This window comes from Pecten maximus, chromosome 11 (assembly GCF_902652985.1).
Source record: "Pecten maximus chromosome 11, xPecMax1.1, whole genome shotgun sequence".
Lineage (NCBI taxonomy): Eukaryota > Metazoa > Mollusca > Bivalvia > Pectinida > Pectinidae > Pecten > Pecten maximus.
In genome coordinates, this window is record NC_047025.1 from 14105425 (window position 1) to 14127484 (window position 22060).

General features: G+C 33.7%; 2 protein-coding genes across 2 annotated transcripts; one reads left to right on the top strand and one right to left on the bottom strand.

Annotated features, from left to right (window-relative positions):
* The first annotated feature begins 1216 nt into the window (after positions 1 to 1216).
* On the top strand, positions 1217 to 16601 carry LOC117338329 (uncharacterized protein C20orf96-like). The gene is made up of 12 exons (XM_033899634.1): positions 1217 to 1336; positions 2081 to 2355; positions 2953 to 3119; positions 3425 to 3483; positions 4016 to 4115; positions 4513 to 4612; positions 6133 to 6212; positions 7308 to 7385; positions 8101 to 8202; positions 13736 to 13801; positions 14328 to 14470; positions 15263 to 16601. Exons 2-12 carry the CDS (start codon positions 2187 to 2189, stop codon positions 15321 to 15323), a joined length of 1125 nt encoding a protein of 374 aa, XP_033755525.1. The 5' UTR covers positions 1217 to 1336; positions 2081 to 2186; the 3' UTR covers positions 15324 to 16601.
* A 1227-nt stretch (positions 16602 to 17828) lies between these two features.
* On the bottom strand, positions 17829 to 21954 carry LOC117338330. The gene is made up of 5 exons (XM_033899635.1): positions 21834 to 21954; positions 20657 to 20818; positions 19494 to 19664; positions 18745 to 18876; positions 17829 to 18163 (listed from the first exon to the last, which is right to left on the bottom strand). The coding sequence occupies exons 1-5, from the start codon at positions 21952 to 21954 to the stop codon at positions 18000 to 18002; spliced, it is 750 nt and encodes a 249-aa protein (XP_033755526.1). The 3' UTR covers positions 17829 to 17999.
* Between the last annotated feature and the right edge of the window lie 106 nt (positions 21955 to 22060).

Here is a 22060-nt window from a genome sequence, read left to right on the forward strand (position 1 = left end):
AAGAGCTGTGTGGCATATCACATTATTTAACGAGGCTACTTCGGTGCTTAATAAATTTCGCAATACTTAGACATGAGTGTAAGATTCTATTCATCACATCACTTGTAAATATTGATGAGAACATTTATGGTGAGGCTCGAAATTAATAATTTATGTAAAAGTTGCATGTTAACGACGTTTCATATACCAAAGCCAGTTGTCGAATTTGACAGATTCAGAATCTGAAGCTCGGATGTCAGAAGAAAACATGTAATTCTGTAAGGTGATATGAACTGGCTAATTTACTGCTAATTGTACGTTATATATCTGTTTGTCAGATTAGTCATGTACACCCAAGTACATGATTTCATGGTGTCTATGGCTATACGGGTCATAATATCAATGACACTTTCAATCGTAAATTATTCTTAAGGAGAACGAACTTCTAATTTGTTTCTTGCACGCTGGAATTTGTTAATTTATTAGGATTTATTAGAAAAGTTAATGGATGGAGGCTGAAGTACTTTATATCCACATTAACGATATACATTAAATTAATTAATAACATCTATGTATAAAAGATAAAATAAAAAACAACTTTATATATACATAGACACCCTCTCCAAAAAAAGAAAAGAAAATAATTAGTTTTGAAGCCCTCCTTTGTACAATTTCGATCGAATTCGACTATATCTGTGCAACTGTAGATCCCACATGGAGTTGCATTTCCCCCCAGAATTTTGGTAGGAATAACGGCAAAAAAAGACCGTTTGTTTTGTGTGTGTGTGTGTGTGTGTGTTTTTTTTGTTGTTGTTTTTTTTAATTTTGTTTGGTTTATTTACTTTGTTTTTTGTCTAATTATATATTTTTATGTTTTTTTTAATGTTTTTTTGTTTTTGTTTTTTGTTTTTTGTTTATTTCATTCGTTGAGAGAGGTAGGCCTTGGTCTCGTCTCCAAAACTGGATGTCTAGGTATCTATTTTTGTTGGAGAGGGCTATATAAGCATAGTGGCACCATTTCAATCTCGATAATATTATATTTAGTAGATTATACATAATTAAATTCTTTTAGAATATGTTTGAAAATCATTCATTATTATTCTTCTTCTATATTTCTTCATATCTGAATCGGAATTCAAATATTAAAACTTTAGGATATAGTAGTCTTCTACATGTTATTCTTGGTCTATATCAGACCGAGTTATTTCCCTTTGAACCGTTCTCCTTTATAGCTATGGAAACTGTTTACAAATGGCGGCAGTCAGAACGATAATGGTCTTTCCAACCGAAATGGTGTTCACATAAACTTAGTTGTTTAAATTGATTACATTCGATAACCGACTATGTAATTGTTAAGGTAATTGTTATTTTTCTTCTGAAATATGTGTTTGTGATAATATTACATGCTTCGAACAGTTAAAATTATTGTCTCGTTTCCAGCTCGGAGTAAAAACTTTCAAGACATTTTCCGACCGAATTATTTACAAATAAGAATGTGCTGTGTGTGGCCGCAAAATCGGACAAAAATGTAAATAGGACTAGCATAAAAACGCTCGCATCTGGCCACGATATAAAAGCATGTATACATTGTAAAATGGTATGAGCAAAGTTCAAGTTGGTGGCACGTAAGGGTTTTTTGTAAGCTGAATCGCTTCCTGGTAACAAGTGATGAGTTGGCGCACATGTTATATCGTATTTTGGACTTCTGTCGTTTTAACCTAATATCCTAAAGATTCGACATATATATTAGCGATTCCATAACCATTATGCTACATAAATCTATTTTTTTTTTACACATGAACCACTTTCATATGAATGTTACTGGAAGCAGTGTACAATATATTTTACATTGTAAACACATTTTTTTCAAATACGAATTAAATCAATGAAACGATTTACAATGGCGTTGCAACTATGTGCAATATATACAGTATGTGAACGGTAACTCTCTTGCATGGAAGGCAGAAGCATCTTCTGTACATACATTGTCATACAAGCACACCCACCACACCTGTAGGGGCTCTTATCTATTTGTATGATTATTAATTTCTATCCTGTTTCATAGACAGTTTTATCTTACATTATTTCTTTTGAAATTTAGGTATTAAAAGAAAGAATTACAGCAGGAGCTGGGCATTTTTATGAAGACTGCTATTCAACATCATTAGCACATGATTTCATAAAGAAAATAATATAACAAAGACAAAATGGCAGCCGACTGGGGAAGAAAAGCTGCTAGTAAGATTGACAGGACTCAGTTCAGTAAAGATGAGCTACTGAAATCCTTGGGAAATCAATTCAATGTTGACTTTACTGATTATGATCAGTGGACTAGAAAGAACAAACCTGTGACTCGCCCTCCTCCGCCTCCAAAAGGTGAGATATTTTTGGATCTGTTTATTCTCTGATTTTAACTGTTTCTTTTGTCTTCTTTTGAAAACACAAACAAAATAAAATAAAATTTTGTTAGCCATAATTCTAAAGTTGATCTTTTCAACCAAATTTTCTTTGTGTATTTGTTACACATTTCAAGTGTCAATAATATGCTAACATACTTTCACTAGTGGCAATGTCATATAGTAATTTAACAATATGAGTCCATGTTTGGTAATGGTGATATAATCTCAACTATTTCAATTGCACTTCAGTAAAAACTAAAAAATGCCAATTAATGCTATTTCTTTGTACTGCAATAAGCCCATTGCCACATTGAGTCAAATTTGTATATATCTTGACCCTCTGGGTTTATTATGGGATAAATATAATATAAGCGTATTGGAATCAAAATCAGACATTCAACAATAGCTTATTGTAGTTTAATTTTCTTTTGTTTTATTTAAATCTACAGGGCTCTTCTCCTTGGTAGTTGCTGCAATTGATATATATTTTTTTCTACCTTAAGCATTGATATCAGATACAACATCATATTGATTTATCAACTCAGATTTAATAAAGACCTATTTTATCCTGTAGGAAGCAAATCCGTCACTATTCGCCGCACTGCCAAGTCGGCTGATAGCTGCCAGCATGGGACCGGACCTGGCAGGGGTGGACATATACCAACGCTAAAGGAGAAAAAACAGGCTGCTCAGAAAAAGTCTCTGGACAAAGAACGAGTGGAGAGAGTTAAAATTATTGAGGTAGCTAACCCTTCTTTAATCTATATCCTTTTTGAATTTATCAATGTAGAATCAACTTGCCTGGTGTCCATTAGTGAGAGGCAATGCCTACACTCATTTGCTCTAGACTGGTGACAGTTTTGTTTTGTAACTTTACTTTTATGCCTTAGTATAGTCAATGGTTAAACAATCTCTTAAATCAATTTATTTGAATGAATATTAAGTAAAATACTAGAATAAACCAAATATCTTATGAATTTTTATCCATTAATCAATGACAATTAATGAACATGTATACTTTTATGAAAAAAACTTTCTATACACAGCTGAGAATAAGAACAAGAAAAAAGACACTAGAAGAATACCAAAAGAGATATCATGAATTGTATCCTTTCTGTGTTCAACTTCCAATATGTATATGAAGGTTTGAATGCGGTTGAGCAATTGATATATATAATACAATTTCAATGTACATTATGATTTAGTATTAATCTGTGTTTTTGTGTTTTTTTGTTGACGTTTTTTGTTAATTTTGACGCTTATAAAGATTTTATTCAGAGTTTAATAATTATCTATTAGATATATATAAATATTGCTGGGTGACACCGTGGTAACACACTTGCCTTTCATGAAGGCGACCAGGGTTTGATTCCCAAATTGGACTTGAAATGGTTTACCCTGGGTACTCTGGTTACCTCCTTGTGCATTTCCATCTGGGTCAACAAGCATGATTACTATAAGTTGATATAACTTTTCACAATTGTTGTAAGATATAATGATAAAGATTTATATGGTGAATTCAATGTTTGATACAATTTTCATTCTGAACTAAAAAAAGTTAATATTTATGTTTTGGCACAAATAATATGTATTGCTTTTCTATGATTTAAACTTAAAGATCTTAACAATGTTTTAAGACTTGAGGAGAATATAAAGTTAAAGGCAGAGATAGATGATGATGAAATGCATACAATGGACCATGTGAAGGGTTTGCTGCGACGATATGAAAAATATAGAGTAAGTGTGCTAATGCAACCAGAAACAACTGTATATTCAGCAAAAATCCCACATTTGGTAATAAGCCCACCCATGTGTAATTTGAAGTTGAGTAAAAACCTTAACAAATGCTATTTGATTGTCTTGCAAAAACCCCATCCCCTAATTTTGATCAGACTTGGTGTGTTAGCCTCCTTGGATTACCATCCCCTATCTTCCTGTTATTTCTTAACTGGTGTTACTATCTGATTTATTTAACAATATTCATTTGTGTTAGTATGACTACAGATGTTTGCATGCTGCAGTTGTCTCCCCTACATTAAAGTCTTGTAACACTCGTCAATGTATGAGCATAAGTACATGTTTCATGTTTTCCCAATTCTACAAGTTTTCAATGTCTCTTCTGGTTTGATTCCAGGGTGGTATAACAACAATAAATACAAACTTTGGAAAAGAGTTTGAAACAGAACAAAGTGAACTTGATGCAACAATTGCATGGACGACAGACAAGCTGGGAGGTCAGTGTTCAGACATTGATTAATTCTAATGATTATGTTCAGTCATTATTTCATTTGGATGGGTATATTCAGTCGTTACTTTATTTCAATGGGTATATTCAGTTGTTACTTTATTTCAATGGGTATATTCAGTCGTTACTTTATTTCAATGGGTATGTTCAGTCGTTACTTTATTTCAATGGGTATATTCAGTCGTTACTTTATTTCAATGGGTATGTTCAGTCGTTACTTTATTTCAATGGGTATATTCAGTCAATTTATTTCAATGGGTATATTCAGTCGTTACTTTATTTCAATGGGTATGTTCAGTCGTTACTTTATTTCAATGGGTATATTCAGTTGTTACTTTATTTCAATGGGTATGTTCAGTCGTTACTTTATTTCAATGGGTATGTGCAGTCGTTACTTTATTTCAATGGGTATGTTCAGTCGTTACTTTATTTCAATGGGTATGTTCAGTCGTTACTTTATTTCAATGGGTAAATTCAGTCGTTACTTTATTTCAATGGGTATGTTCAGTCGTTACTTTATTTCAATGGGCATGTTCAGTCGTTACTTTATTTCAATGGGCATGTTCAGTCGTTACTTTATTTCAATGGGCATGTTCAGTCGTTACTTTATTTCAATGGGTATATTCAGTCGTTACTTTATTTCAATGGGTATGTTCAGTCGTTAATTTATTTCAATGGCTATGTTCAGTCGTTACTTTTTTTCAATGGGTATGTTCAGTCGTGACTTTATTTCAATGGGTATATTCAGTCAATTTATTTCAATGGGATATATTTAGTCGTTACTTTATTTCAATGGGTATGTTCAGTCGTTACTTTATTTCAATGGGTATATTCAGTCGTTACTTTATTTCAATGGGTTTATTCAGTCGTTACTTTATTTCAATGGGTATATTCAGTCGTTACTTTATTTCAATGGGTATGTTCAGTCGTTACTTTATTTCAATGGGTATGTTCTTACTTCATTTTACTGGGCATGATCAGTTTTTACTTCATTTTAATGGTATGTTCAGTTGTTACTTCATTTTACTGGGTATATTCAGTTCTTACTTCATTTTACTTGGTATGATAAGACAATATTTTATGTTGATTGGTATGTTCAGTGGCTACTTCCTTTCGATGGGTATGTTCAGTGTCACTTCAGTCGTTACTTTATTTTAATGGATATGTTCAGTTGTTACTTTATTGTAATGGGTATTTTCAGTTATTAGTTTATTTTAATGGGTATTTTGAGTTATTACTATATTTTAATGGGTTTTTTTCAGTTATTACTTTATTTTAATGGGTATGTTCAGTCATTATTTCTTTTGAATGGGCATGTTCAGTTGTTACTTCATTTTACTTGGTATGATAAGACATTATTTCATGTTGATTGGTATTTTCAGTTATTACTTTATTTTACTTGGTATGATAAGACGTTATTTCATGTTGATTGGTATTTTCAGTTATTACTTTATTTTAATGGGTTGTTCAGTTGTTACTTCAATTTAAATGAATGTTTTATTTCTTCAGCTTTAGAAAAGCAGGTGTCAGAATCAGATGAATACTTGAAACAGAAGCAAGAAGAACTACACATCTTAATGAACTATAAGGTATGTGTTATCTATATATTTAACAGTTATAATATTTTATTGATTTTGGAAATACTTTCATAGCATTAAAAATGATTGACTGTATATTAAGCTTGTACAAATAGCATTTTCTTTAGATGTTTATAGGACCGATATTTTTGGGGTGACAAGGAGGGCTGATATTTTGGGGGTGACAAGGAGGACTGATATTTTGGGGGTGACAAGGAGGGCTGAAATTTTGGGGGTGACAAGGAGGGCTGATATTTTGGGGATGACATGGAAGGGACACAATTTTGTCATTGCACTATCCTGTTAAACTTTCATAAAATGTACTAAATTAGGATTTTCTATCAGAATAAGTACACGAACAGTATTCCCCATCGATCATCTCTTGTATTCTATTGGGATAATGAACATAAAAACATGATGGAGATATCTATGATACAAATAGAAACCTTTTGATCCATCATAACTCTAGATGATTTATATGTAATTCAAATGAGGACAGAGACAAGTAAACAAATCAAAAATTTATAAAAATGTATGTTTAATGCAAATTAAGTGTGACATTTGTGTCCTACACATTGATAAATGACAAGATATATTTCATAAAAGTCATCTATTTCAAGTTCAGCTGTAAATTGCACAGTCATTGTGTATTTGAAATGAATTTTTTGTGCGTTGTATTATTGTATACTAAGTTACCTGTCAGAGCAAATTAATATATGTGTATACATACACACACAATGTATAACCTTAATACAAAAAGCTTGATATCTATAATTACCATATTTATCCACCAATAAACCCATGCCTGGTAATAAGCCCACCCATTTTTATTACAGTTCAACTAAAAAAAATAATAATAAAGATACTCTATATACAAATAAATGTTATTTCATTGTCTCACATTCTGGCAGTGTGACTGTTCCCAACATTGTGACACAGTTGATCTCATGCTGGGCTTATAACAGGATAAACAGTGCATCATACATTTTCCTAGAATACCTTTGCTTTGTAATGTACAGTATTATATTTAGACACATATCTATTTGTTTCTGCTTCACTTTTAACAGGTATTTCTGGAAATAATATATTGTCTTCTGTTTTATGTAGGACAAGGAATACCCTGTCAAAGCTATGACAATAGCTACGTTAAAGAAGGATATACAAAATCTCAAGATTTCGTGTCAGGTAATTATTAAAATCTCAAGATTTCATGTCAGGTAATTATAAAAATCTCAAGATTTCATGTCAGGTAATTATAAAAATCTCAAGATTTCGTGTCAGGTAATTATAAAAATCTCAAGATTTCGTGTCAGGTAATTATAAAAAGCTCAAGATTTCCTTCAGGTAATTATAAAAATCTCAAGATTTCGTGTCAGGTAATTATAAAAATCTCAAGATTTCATGTCAGGTAATTATAAAAATCTCAAGATTTCGTGTCAGGTAATTATAAAAAGCTCAAGATTTCATGTCAGGTAATTATAAAGATATCAAGATTTCGTGTCTATAAAAATCTCAAGATTTCGTGTCAGGTAATTATAAAAAGCTCAAGATTTCATGTCAAATAATTATAAAAATCTGAAGTTATGTCAGGTAATTATAAAAATCTGAAGTTATGTCAGGTTATTATGAAAATCTCAAGATTTCATGTCACAGAATTATATCATAAAAATATCAAGATTTCATGTCAGTTAATCATAGAAATTTAAAGATTTCATGTCAGGTTATTAAAATATCTCAATTTCATGTTTTTTCTTAATTGAAACTTTCCTATCATGGCAACTAAACAGGTACAGAAAAGAGTACATGTACATGCAAAATATCTAGAGGTCTAGTGCATGCAATTTTCAAGATTATTCTTTCCATATTTTAATAATACATGTATGTTCATGTTTACTTCCAGGAAGATCAAGAGGACTTGGAACATATAATCTATACTGAGCTGTCAAAGTATGAGAAAGAAAGAACAAAAAATATAACTGAAACAACAAAGGAAATGACAGAAGTAAGTATTCACATAGATAAACATCATCTCACCGTAATATACATAAGACATGTATGCTTGTGACAGCTATACACAACACATTAGTGAAAAATGTAAACCATTGATATGGACAGTATGTTGTTCATTGAGGTAGTCACCAACTACTACAAGCCTTAAAATGACTCTGACTGTTCACTGATCCATAAACCCAGGGATTAAATCTTTTCAGCATCAGCAATCAGGACACTATCTTGATGTTAAAATCTTACAACTGTTGGTGGATAGATAACATTCCTTAATATTAAGTTCTACTGTTTTCACCTAAAATAATTTCTGTCATATCTAAAACTTTAAGATAATATTTTCATCGTTATTTCAACTCTATTCTGTAGGAACAATGAACTCTCTGTAGTGAATTCTCCTGTAGATTAAGTTTTCTCATTCTCAGACTATAAGAAATTGATCTGTTCATTTTTTTCTCTCTTTTTTTTTTTTTAGAATAAGTTGAAATTTCTTTAGTTTAAATCTTAAATCAAATGTCAGAGGGGTGTGAAATTTTCATATGAAGAAAACCAGTTAACAAATTTTTTAACAATTGATCTACCTGATATTCTGGTATATTGATAGTGAATATTGAAAATTTCCCTGACACAAAATCTTCTAGCCACGTGAACATCAGGATAGTGAAATAATCCACCCCTATGGTATCTTTTCATTAATGACAAAGATTTTCTGATTTTCTTTAACTCAAGTCTTTCTATAAATAACTCATGAAACCTAGAAAAATTCTTATAGTAAGTACTGGTAGCAAAGAAACTAAGTACATGTGTTCTAAGTTGTGGGATTTAGCCAGCTTGACTTGCCTGCGTGTGACAGGCTGTACCTCAGTGCGGAATGAGGATGTCTATTACTGTAATATATTTTTTCCTAGTCTGGTATATTACCTATGATATGTTTATTCCCAGTCTGGCTATGTTAGATTAACACCAGCATCTCCAGCGGATGACAAAACCCATCAGGTAGGGGCGTAATACAAATCATGCTTCTTAAAACATAATTTGCTTCATTATTTAGAGGAGGAGTTTAAAATATATATCATGACTTTTTTACTAAGATTTTTCTTTTTTTCCCTTCCTTGCTTTCTCATAATTATAAATAATATAAGTAGTTGTCTTGTCAGTCCACATGTCGCTGACTGCACCAGTGGTGTGGCTGAAAAAATTGTTTCAGAAAAGATTTTGTAGTGCCTTTTTTTAGGGTAGATGGTGTATATTTTTTATTAGAATTTGGTTGAGGAAATTACTAATTTAAGCTTTAATTTTTCATTATGTTGAGTTTTACCCTGTTAGATACCTATTTGAATTTTTTTATATTATTAAACCAGCCTAAGAATTAGGCAGTCACTCTATACTTGGGACTAGGATGGCAATGTTGCAGTAGACTAAGATCCTATTGTAGGAGGCTGAGATCATATTGTCATAGGCTGTGATCATATTGTCATAGGCTGTGATCATATTGTCATAGGCTGTGATCCTAAGAAGACAGTGTCCCCATGTAATAGGCTGTGATCCGACTGTAGTAAGCTGTGATCTGACTGTAGTAAGCTGTGTCCCTATTGTAGTAGGCTGTGTCCCTATTGTAGTAGGTTGTGTCCCTATTGTAGTAGGCTGTGTCCCTATTGTAGTAGGCTGTGTCCCTATTGTAGTAGGCTGTGTCCCTATTGTAGTAGGCTGTGATCCTATTGTAGTAGGCTGTGTCCCTATTGTAGTAGGCTGTGTCCCTATTGTAGTAGACTGTGTCCCTATTGTAGTAGGCTGTGTCCCTATTGTAGTAAGCTGTGTCCCTATTGTGGTAGGCTGTGTCCCTATTGTAGTAAGCTGTGTCCCTATTGTAGTAGGCTGTGTCCCTATTGTAGTAGGCTGTGTCCCTATTGTAGTAGGCTGTGCCCATCTTGCAGTTGGTCGTGATCCTTTTGTAATAGGCTGTGTCCCTATTGTAGTAAGCTGTGTCCCTATTGTAGTAGGCTATGTCCCTATTGTAGTAGACTGTGTCCCTATTGTAGAAGGCTGTGTCCCTATTGTAGTAGGCTGTGTCCCTATTGTGGTAGGCTGTGTCCCTATTGTAGTAGGCTGTGATCCTATTGTAGTAAGCAGTGTCCCTATTGTGGTAGGCTGTGTCCCTATTGTAGTAGGCTGTGTCCCTATTGTAGTAGGCTGTGTCCCTATTGTAGTAGACTGTGTCCCTATTGTAGTAGACTGTCCCTATTGTAGTAGGCAGTGTCCCTATTGTAGTAGGCTGTGTGTGTCCCTATTGTAGTAGGCTGTGTCCCTATTGTAGTAGGCTGTGTCCTTATTGTAGTAGACTGTGTCCCTATTGTAGTAGGCTGTGATCCTATTGTAGTAGACTGTGTCCCTATTGTAGTAGGCCGTGTCCCTATTGTAGTAAGCAGTGTCCCTATTTCAGTAGGCTCTGATCCTATTGTAGTAGACTGTGTCCCTATTGTGGTAGGCTGTGTCCCATTGTAGTAGGCTGTGTCCCTATTGTAGTAGGCTGTGTCCCATGGTAGTAGGCCGTGATCCCTTTGTAGTAGGCTGTGTCCCTCTAGCTGAAGTCTCTGTCCCTATTAGAGTTTCATTGTAGGATATTTGACTGTTATGATGTTATCACCTTACTACTTTATAAAATAGTTGTACATTTACCTCAGTTATTAAGTAAGTATTTAAACAAGACAGTACCTTAGTAGAACCTCTCCCTATACGTAATTATACTTTAGTATGATACAGTGAAATTGTAACCTGCTGCACTCACAAAAGACTACAATGTTTCACATGAATATCATTACCATATCTATATTAGGGATGATATTATAACCAATCAGGTATTTTGTATACATTCTCTTAATCAGCAAATGATATTGGCTGTATTTCTTCTCTATTTCTGTATACTGTATAAATAATTACACTTTGTATATCCTGATCTACGTCTTTATTATCATGGTAATCACTATAACACAAAATCTTCTGACTTAACACTCGGACTTAAGAGATATCTTTTCAGTTTTTGATAGATGTTTGGTTTAATTTTGGTGTAAAGTATTTAAATATTATTAGTTATTTAAGGGTCATCTATATAGCAGAATAGTGTTGAATTTCAAACACGAATAAATACCTTAAGATTTGCACAAAAAATGTCATGTAATATACCAAAATGTTTGTTTGGACATGTAGCTTCTTACAATCACCAATAATATACTATAGATGCTACCAGTTTCTTCTGTAGAGTAACTTTGTGGTAAGATTTGGCATAGAATAATTCTAAGTCACGCAAATGATCAAACCTGAAAAATAGCCATGCTGTTATGTTCACAAGTGTCTATAGCACAGGGTAGGAGCATTTGTTTGACCGGATTTTACTGTATGTACGTATACGTATAAACACTTATTTTGTTTTGACCTTGAAATGCAAATGGCAGCTGAGAATAATATTACACAAATATGGATTAAAGGAGGCATTTCAGTTAATAACAAAACTCCTATATCGTACATCTCATCGTACATCTCATCATAGTAACATGAACATTTGAATGTCAATTTGTTAAAATGGTGAGTTTGCAGCCTTTTTCAGATATAGGCATATTTTACCCCAAACTCAACGGTTGAACATTTTTTCATAAAAGCAGTCTTCTTGCCACTTCAAGAATACTTTATATTGTCTAATAAGAGCATTTTTGATGTTTTAAATACCTCCTTATATGCCATATTTGTGTGATATCATTCACGACCGCCATTTGCAATTCAAGGTCAAAATAAAAACAGCGTTTTTACATATAATAACGTCAAAGCTGGTCAAACCAATGCTTCTATTTTGTGCTTTAGACACTTGTGAGCAAAACGACATGGCAAGTTTGTGTAATATATGGGATACAAATGAGTTAATTATGTCCCCCTGAAACATGCATTTTTCTTACGTTTTGTTGAAATTTACAAACAGCTTAACAAATTACATGTCAACAGCAAGACCCAGGGTTTGCCATGATACATACTAAAAGTCCATCATGTTACTAATGTGACATTGCACCATAATAGGGATCTATTGGCCTGTAAAATATCAATGTTTTGACTGGATTTGCTGTTTAGATGCCCCTTAAGTTTTAGGGTATCATATTTAAGTTTTAGGACGGTAATATGGTATCATATTTAAGTTTTAGGATGGTAATATGGTATCATATTGAAGTTTTAGGATGGTAATATGGTATCATATTGAAGTTTTAGGAGGGTAATATGGTATCATATTACCTGTCTGGATTTCATGCTGTATAACATGAATTGTTCGTTTGTACTTTAATGGTTTGGAACTTTCAAATTATTTCATGGTACAGACTTTCATCGTTAGCCCATGCAACAATTATATAACAATTTTTATAATCCCGTTTCCATAGCAAACATGAAAGCAATGAATGTTTCATGTTACATTATTTCCCGAGCCAAACAAATTTGTCATACTGCAAGCAGCAATCTGAATTTAAATGAAAAGTAACAAAAATCAGAGAACCAAAACAATTGTATATCTTTTTAGTCAACAAAACTATAACTAAATCAACCCTTGTAATTTTTGCACAGAAGTAACCCTTGAAATTTTTTCAGAAATGTTGTCTGCCATGTGGCAAGCGGGATTTATCTCCCTTTGTACATGACTTTATGTCACCTTTTTGTAATGTTATATAACCCATGAGGGAGGAGATTATAGAAAATCACAGCTTGGTGATTGGCCAATCCTATCTTAAGGTTTTCTTTTGCAGTATGACAAATAAACTTTGTCTTAGACCGAAGAAATATTATGTTAATGTAAACAACTTTTCAGGAGTACATCTTTCATTTATTTTATAAATGAAATTTGTAAAGTTTGTTTACATTGAATTTTAGATATTATGGCTTTGAAATATACCGTATTTATCCAGCAATAAGCCCATGTCTGTCTTCAGTACTGTACAGGTCGGTAAAATTGATATTCTATATATCGCCTGCAATGAACCTATGTCCTAATTTGAGTTTATATTGGACTCTGGGCTTACCAGGGTTATTACTGGATAAATCTAGTGTAGTAGTTCCTTGGCACCAGGTGTCACAAGTCCCATCACAAGGCATCATACCTCAATGATGCCAGCACCTTCCTTTACTAGGTCAAAGGTTATAGTCATGACAACAGATGCTTTAAACAAAATTTTATACAGTTTAAAAAAAATTGTCTGGATATTGCATGTAAAACAGTCTGTCTTTGAATTAAACCAAATGTATTATAGTAACTGTGTATATATTTATGCTGTGTTTATAAAGAACTACTTTTTTAGGTCCCCAGAGATTTGTTACAAATGCTTGATTAATTACTGCCTTTAGTTGTAATTTCAGTTTTACAATGCTGGAAATCACTGTTGTGACAAAATACAGTCACCTAATCCTAGATAGCTGGATATTGGGAGTGTTGCCTGCTGTTTAATATACCACATTAAATCCCTGTCCTGGAGTAGATTTAATTTTTTTTATTAATTGTGTTTCAGACAGCAATATCTATGATGCATCCCAGTCTGAAGGACATGGCTCTGCAAAACATGGTGATGAAAAAGGTATGTGCAACATTTTTTAACATGACATGACTTAAACAATCAGATGAAAATTGGGGCTTCTGCAATAGTTCAGTCGGTTATAGTGTAAGCCTATGTAACATCGGGTGAAGATCTGGGGTGAATGGTGTCAGTTTATTTCTTGGTAAGCTGAGTAATAGACCAATCTGTGCTGTCGTGGTTGTGTCCTTGGGCAAGACACTTTACCCTAACTGCAGTGGATGGCATGCGATGGGCCTTCAGTATGTTGTTCAGTGAGGTAGCCACCAGCTACTACATGGAATTCTGCATGAAAATGACCCTAGCTGCTCACCGTGTGATAAACCAAACAAATAACCAATTAAAATCATATGTTCATGGCTTCATTTACCAAGTACTGATCATGATTCTTTCAGATGTTCAGGTGCTGTACATCATAACCAAAGAAATGAATATATGGTTTTAATCAGATTGTGACTAGAATACATGATTACAATATTGACCAGCAGATACACTGGGCCTATGATACTGTTCTTCGTTGTTATTTCAGGAGATAGAGATGAACAAGCAGGTACAGGAGGATCTACTTCACGACAACCGATTGCTTGAAGCTGAAGTGGAACGACTTCTTAAAGATCCAAAAACCAACACCAGACTACAGATGTTCCCAGAATTTTTCCCGACTCGAGAAAAGTAATATTTCAACAAATTTTTCCTTTAAACATTATATACATTGCTCCAGATAATCTCACTGAATTTCTGCAAATATGTAGATGCATGATCCCCAAGATGTGTTTCTTGCAAAGTCCCAACGGCCTTCACCTTCAGGACCAATTTTACTTGTGCCACAAGTAAACCACAAGTTGTGGCAACATTTTTGGTAATATTGTCCAGAAGTAAGCAACTTGGAAAAAAATATCAGAAGCGACCTTGAATTTGACCTAGAGACAAAAAATCATGGTAGCTATTCTAGTAATGATTAGTTAGGTGTATTTTACTGCCCCATACAGGTAACAGATATGGACATTTTTATATACATGAATCCTACCCTTGAGCTTTAAATATAAGTTATCTGGTAGTTGTCAGCATTCAATGGCTAGTGCTATCCAGACCTGTTGTCAGGTACACAGTATCTACTAGTGCAGATGTCTTTCAGATATAAACAGAATTAGTACCAGGGTAAAGCAAAATTTATTACAATATTCATCCTCAATAAGCTCTGTAGAGCAACACATGACCTGTCACTCAAAGTCATAGAGGACAGTGAAATAACATTTGATCGTAATTCGTAATTAACTGAAAACCAATAGATATTGGTGGGCTTATGAAGCATGGGTGTATATGTTGTAGGATATAGTAAGTAACAAAGAGAAGAAATAGTTGTTGTTTTTGATATTCACTGAAACTTTTTGAACGAGGAATGTAACTTTTAGTGTATAATGAATGGGAGATATTGTAATTGTAACACAATACATTTTTTTACAGGTGTACCCCAGACATGGATGTGATTCTCGACATTCCCACACAAGAATGGCTACCAATATAGTCCCTATATACATACACTGTGTGATGTACATGTGCCTGTTTGTCCGATACTTCTACTGGTGACCAGAGAAAATTTCTGTCTCCTGATGAACGAGCGAACTTTTACTGAAGTTGCTGCCAATATTGGAGTATCCTGAATATAGACTTGGGTAGAATTATATTTTTGTGTCAATTGCTGAGACATCCTTGCTACCCTGTATAACTATAATTATTATCAGTAAAACTTACATGTAGCTGGTGGTTGGGCAAATTTTAAATAGTTTTAAATGTTGACATGCTTGCCATGTTTCCCTATCTGAGTGGAGATACTGCCAATATTCTACTTATTTTTATGAACCCAGCCTATGGAGTTTGGCGAGAGAGGTTGCTGTATTGAAATTTTGAATTGCCTTCTCCGACGTTTGACCACAATTTGTGTCAATTACATCTTATATCTTTAAGAAGTCTCTTTCAAACTTGGCAAAATATATCCCTATCATCAAATTTGCAAATGTCCCTTTTGTTAAAACAAATCTGCAATATGTCAAATGTATCTTTTGAAGTACTGAAGTGAGTTGTTTCAAAATGTATCAGTATTCTGTTTTCTATTTCCATTCTCAACTGAAACTGATACTGTTTATAATATTTATATACATGAATTAAAATTACCTGCTCCGATTTTGAAAACATAACATTGTAAATGTATGTACAGTATATGACATTTTGTATTGTCAGTTGATTTTGTTATAAATCATATTGTAGGTTTTGTCATTCATATCGCAAAGGGAGAGATATTTTAGATGGAGACAATACATTATAAAAACATGTTTTTGTACAAAAAAACTCTAATGAACAAAAAAATCATTAGAGAATTGGAGAATATATTGGAACTAACTGTTGTTTAGGAGGTAAAAAACACAACAGCACAGGTACTCTCTACCTTAGTTCTGGTTTCATGTTATGAAGTATCATTGAATGCGAGAGAAAAGTAAGAGGTGAATAAATATATTTGAAAGAAAACACCTGTTTCTGATTTATGTATGCTTCCTAATTATCAAAAAGAAATGTTTGTATGGTCAGGTTAATGATTTGAAGAAGTCATTTTGAAATCTTTCAAACAGATTTGTGGTATGATTTAACATGCTTCTTTAAAGAAAGGAATCTGTGTCATTTTGAAAAAAAAATGAAGATGTGACATCGAAAAAAGACTGCGAAAGACTCAAACTTTAACAAGGCATTGGCAAATCATACAATTCCCTCCGCATGCCAAGTCATTAGAAGTATTCTCATACTTGACCAATACATGAAAGTTTGATCAAAATATATTTTAAAATCAACTTGCTGCAGCAATGAAAAAGATTTTCTATAATAAATGTAACCTTGGTATCCAGGAACATGAACTTGTTTTAGGCAATCTAATTAAAATCTAGATGGTCAGTATCACTAAGTTACATGAGCATCTAACAACATCCAGTATGGGGTCACGTTCTGATGACCTTTGAGATATGTGTATGTCACTTGCAGGGCGAATTGGCATTTTGTCGATGTCATCGAAGCAAGAGATTTCGTCATGTAACGTAGTGATAATGACCATCTAGATTTTAATTAGATTGTGTTCTTGGTATCCTCTACTTGATCCATATATGAATCTGATCAAAGTCTGTGGGGGGGAAAAAAGAAGAAAAAAAAAGCAGTGAAAAGTCAAAACTTTCAGCTTAATGTGTCAGATTATTTATTTCCCCACACAGGAGTATTTTTTGTGATGTCTCAAGGCTTCGACTGCTAATTATGATTTATATAGTATGCCCTTTGCTAGATCATCTCATGCCTACACCAGAGTTTGCTTCTCTTTTGATGTGGCATGCAAAGACCAAGACATGTAAAGGACCCTTCTATTTTATCAACAATTATTCTTCATTTCTTTGTTGATGCTGGTATGTAAAAGGTCCCCTTCTTTGCTTTGAATCACAGGGACTTGACAAATTCTCCACAGTACATATATCGTATAAAAAAGGGCTGTGGGTTGGGAATTGTCAGTGAAGTTGTTGATTATTACCATGATAATCTCTAAATTAACTTGAGTGGATTGTTCTAATACTGGGCTGGAGGTCTTCGGTAAACAGATTTAGTGTTGTACTGGATGCAACATGGTCAAGATGCATGTGTTTGTTTGGTCATGTTGTTAACACCAGAACACACGTTTTGCACTGTATAATGTGTTTTGGGGGCCACAGAAACATTTGCATGTTAAGTTGTCAGTCTGACAATTAAGATCAGATCAGGATTTCCATAGATATTTGTGTAATTAAATATTACATGTATTTGGAATCCAGTATGACATGGAATTAAGTTAGGGATATAGTAATTAAATATTACATGTATTTGGAATCCAGTATGACATGGAATTAAGTTAGGGATATAGACAATCTTAAATAAGTACATGTACTTCAATTTCTTTAGAAAATTGCTGTTTCTTTGGCAGTGACCTCCTTTAACATGAGAACAAACAAAAAATATAAACACATTGTTTATCTTATCACATATTTTATCAACACAGTTACAAAACAAACACTGTGTACAATAAAACAGATCCCGAGGAAAACTTGTGTTATTTACATTGTCTTTGTAAAAATCTTCAAATTCACACTTTTTAACTGGATCCACAAAACCTTCAAATGTTCTTAATTTACAATACTTTCTATTTGTTACTACCCTTTGGTTCCATGCCAGGTTTGTATTCTCCCTTTTTATAATCATATCGACTAGAGATACCAAACATAATTCCATCTCTGGTTCTGACAAGAGTCTGCAATATAGCCTCCATTCCTCCTTTGTTTAACATTGCAGATGGACGTGGTAGAACTGGAAAAAATGAATAAATGAATAAAACATAAACTGAAGATATTTGGGAAGGAATAGGAGTATATTGCTGCTTGCTTTCATTTACTGCCCCCCCCCCCCCCCCCCCCCCGACTTTGGCATGGCACTAGCAAAATTCTCAACCTAATCATTTGATCTCGACAATAATCATTTGATCTCGACAAACAACTTATCTTATTATTATGTCTTATGAACACTGTTTCCCAGTTTGATACTTAATTCTATTTCAAGTATTCATCAAATAGGTTAATTTATACACATCATTCATTATTTTATTGCAAACTACAAGTGACCGTAAAACCTACGTTATTTATATTTTTTTGGGGTTTAGTTTTGTTTATCGTCTTATTAACAGCTAAGGTCATTTAAGGACGGCCTCCCGTGCGTGCGACATGCATGCATAATTTTTTTGGGGTATATCAACTTACTCTGTTTGTTTATAAACATAGACTGCATTAAGAGTCGACCTGTCATTGCGACATTCTGTAGAAAGTCCCTTTAATTGATGGTTACATCTCATGTTTGACATCTAAAATATACTTACTATACTAATAGATACTTACTGACATGATCTTGAAACCACAAGAATACTTGTGTCATAACACATCCAAATAAGAATATTATGATTTGTCTCTTCAGTTCTCCGGTAGGTGCCTGCATTTCCTCAAATGTATGGGCATAGGAGGCTCGGTACACTAAAAGATAATATCATCAATACACTTAAGTGAATACAGTACATGGTCATAAGGGCTTTTCCAGTAAAATGTCTACCCAATCCCAGGACTCCAGGTTTCGTTAAGGGGTACCACCCATAGAATTTATTTAATAAATTACATAGAAGTAATAGGAAGGCAATCCAACCATGGATAGAAGTGATTTTTTGTGGAGTCCTGGGGTCAGGTAGATATTTTAATGGAATATACATGTTGGTGCATAGTAATGAAGGTATCTACAATGGAAATGAAAGTTGGGTGGTCAGATGGCATAGTGGTAACACACTTGCCTCTCACTTAGGCGACCAGGGCCTTAGCCAACAAGCGTGATTAATATAATTTGATAAAACTTGTTTTGCAATTGTTGTAAAATAAATGAAGTTTACATTACAATGAAATTAGATATAATAAATCACAAAAGTTCCCAGAACTTTCATATTGATCATATTAAACTCACCAAAGGCTTGTTTCACATGAAATTATCAACTTGCACTAATTACTTGATTATTCAAAGCATTTTGCCTCTTGAAATAAAAGGGTCAACTGAATTCCACTGAATTCTAAAATATTAAAACAAAGATCTTTAGATATTGTCTTACAGAATTTTTTCTCCTCTAAGGTGAGTGAACTCCAGTCACTTTCTTCCTTCGTCCTCAGGGCCAGAATCTCGGGAGTGTTAGCCTTAAAGCGTACACCAGGGCAAGGCCATTCATGGTCATCAAGGTAGCCGCAATCATTTCCAACTCCGTGTCCTGTGATGTCTCGATCACCTGAACATATACAGAACACAACATTTAAATCGTGGAATCATTAACCATATATGCCTTCAAACAAAGGTATTCTACATAGGAAATCTTACTCTTACCAGTGCTAGATTTATTCCTTGAAATTTGGAATTTTAAAAAGTGTATTTATATTAAGTCAAGGGGGTAAAAATCCACTAGCCTAACAACTGGTGTTGTTGTTTTATGTTGTTGTTTATAAATGTACAATCTTGACAGGAGGACAACACCAATACTCAATAAGACCACAGCACAGGCCCCAAATGAGAATGTTTGAACTTTTTAAACATACATGTGGGCACAAGAGGTCTTTGATTTATGCACAAATAGATAAGAGAAAAATCATAATCAGGGCCTAGATATGTCTTACATTTAAAAAAGGGCTTTTAATTCTTTAGGTAAGTTTAAAATCTCTCTAACTTTGACGTGAACGTCATTTTAGCACTGACTACAAACTTTTGACAGATTAACCAAATCGCAAATTTGCAGGCGCCTTATAGGTCAATAACTGGTTGCCAATGGTGAATTTAAGGTGCCATGGCAGGGCTTTTCTGGGGCTTTTTATATTATTTAATTAGTGGGCCCCATTCCCAATTGAAATTATTTCATTTTTAAGCCAAATTCCCAAAATTTGCAGTTTACTCCTGAAAAAAATCTTTCCCAATTCACCAATTTTCTTCCCAAAATGAGACAAAACACCTTTTTCCAAACCAGTGAGAAAAATCCCTGCATGACCACTAAAATAGGCACCACTTTGAGCCCTGATAATACCTGTGTATGATTGAGATTGATTAAATACAGTCCATGTCCGACACCCTGTAACAATTCATTCTTGATTTCAACTCAAACGAGATTTTGTTAAGGAATATCAGACCTTTATAACCCTCAAACAAGAACAGGTTACCATTATCAATTCTATCTGACAATTACACTTCAGGTTACCCTCATCCTGGTATATATTTATGAAGTTTGCAACTTACCAATAGTAGGATAATGATGATTTTTTGCTTCTAGGCTCATCTGTTCCATGGGATAGATTTTAACTTCATGAATCTTTGCTACAGCGGAACAAGACCGCACTTGCTGCCATCGTATATTGTTGACTAGGCGCCTCAGTATTATCTGCCCGCTCATTTTGGCTACTAAAACAAAGAATAGATATATAATGTTTATGCTACCTTCAATCTGATTGGATTAAATTCCAATACAAAAATGAGATGGAACCAACCAAATACCCTCATTTTGGTTAATACAAGGTCAGGATTTTTCACTGAATTGAAACACAGGTAATAAGTGTAGCATAACTCAACAATATATCATGGGTATCCAACAATAGCATGCATTGGTGGAGAAACTTCTCTGCATTACGTATATATACAGTACCCATGCTTTTCTGTTTGTCATCCGACAATGTAACTCAGCACCAGTACCAGCAGGGTTGATTCATTTTCTAGTTTTAGGTGGTTTAAACTTTATTACATACTTTACTAATAAATCGTTGATGTAACTGGGCAGATTTGAAGAGAATAAAATGAAGATAATCCGTGAGGGATTATGAAGTTAAGCTTGATTAAGTAATATAAATAAATCTTTAAACAAAAACAGAGAGGCTTTACAGCTAGTAGGTAGCAGTGATCAATCTACAATTTAAGTTCATGAGTCCTTATCAACTGTATTGCTTAAAACAATGAATCCCACAATGCTAAAATTATGCATTTCAAGAAATTCTATGAGATCCCGGATCCAAAGTATTTGATAAGGGTAAATATGGTGCTTATTTTCTCAAGCCAAGGCCACAACGTTAAACCAAAGGTCATATGAATTGTGAATGCAATTAAAAGATAACGGAGGAAGAATCTTGATTTTTATCTTTACATAGATGCAAAACAATTACATTATATATAATATGGGTATGCTAAATAGTGAAACCTGCTGATGACCGAACAAAATGTTTACGTTCGATACGTGACTTTTTACACGGTATTCCGATCAAGAGAAATGCACAAGGTCATATGTGGTTATGATTGAAAAAGCCAATGATCACAGTCAGTATGTGATTCAGATCAAATACAACACTGTATGGAGCACATTCATTACTACAACAATGCGGTGTATTTCATATCTACAAAAGGAGACTAGATCGGAAAAGAAACAAACCTTTATCCCACGAGCTGTAGCCGGAAAAAAATGGTGGAGAGACCGACAAAATCTCGCGAGCGTTCCGAGTTAATGAAACGCTTGAATAAGGATTACTAAATCCCATCAGAGATACGTACATGGGCTACTTTCGAAAACATGTTATTTGAAATTCGTTTATCAAATTTTCCTGAAAATAACAAAATAGCTATAGGTGTTCAATCACAGATAAAGTATTTGAAGTGTAT

What these genes read in the sequence shown, in the direction of transcription:
- LOC117338329 (XM_033899634.1), top strand. Translation starts at nt 2,187, where the DNA reads ATGGCAGCCGACTGGGGAAGAAAAGCTGCTAGTAAGATTGACAGGACT. An exon ending in CAAAAGAGATATCATGAATT is followed by an intron (nt 3,484 to 4,015) that starts GTATCCTTTCTG and finishes CAATGTTTTAAG; the next exon opens with ACTTGAGGAGAATATAAAGT. An exon ending in GACGACAGACAAGCTGGGAG is followed by an intron (nt 4,613 to 6,132) that starts GTCAGTGTTCAG and finishes TTATTTCTTCAG; the next exon opens with CTTTAGAAAAGCAGGTGTCA.
- LOC117338330 (XM_033899635.1), bottom strand. Translation starts at nt 21,954, where the DNA reads ATGTACGTATCTCTGATGGGATTTAGTAATCCTTATTCAAGCGTTTCA. An exon ending in CTACAGCTCGTGGGATAAAG is followed by an intron (nt 20,819 to 21,833) that starts GTTTGTTTCTTT and finishes TCTTTGTTTTAG; the next exon opens with TAGCCAAAATGAGCGGGCAG. An exon ending in CTTAGAGGAGAAAAAATTCT is followed by an intron (nt 18,877 to 19,493) that starts GTAAGACAATAT and finishes ATTATCTTTTAG; the next exon opens with TGTACCGAGCCTCCTATGCC.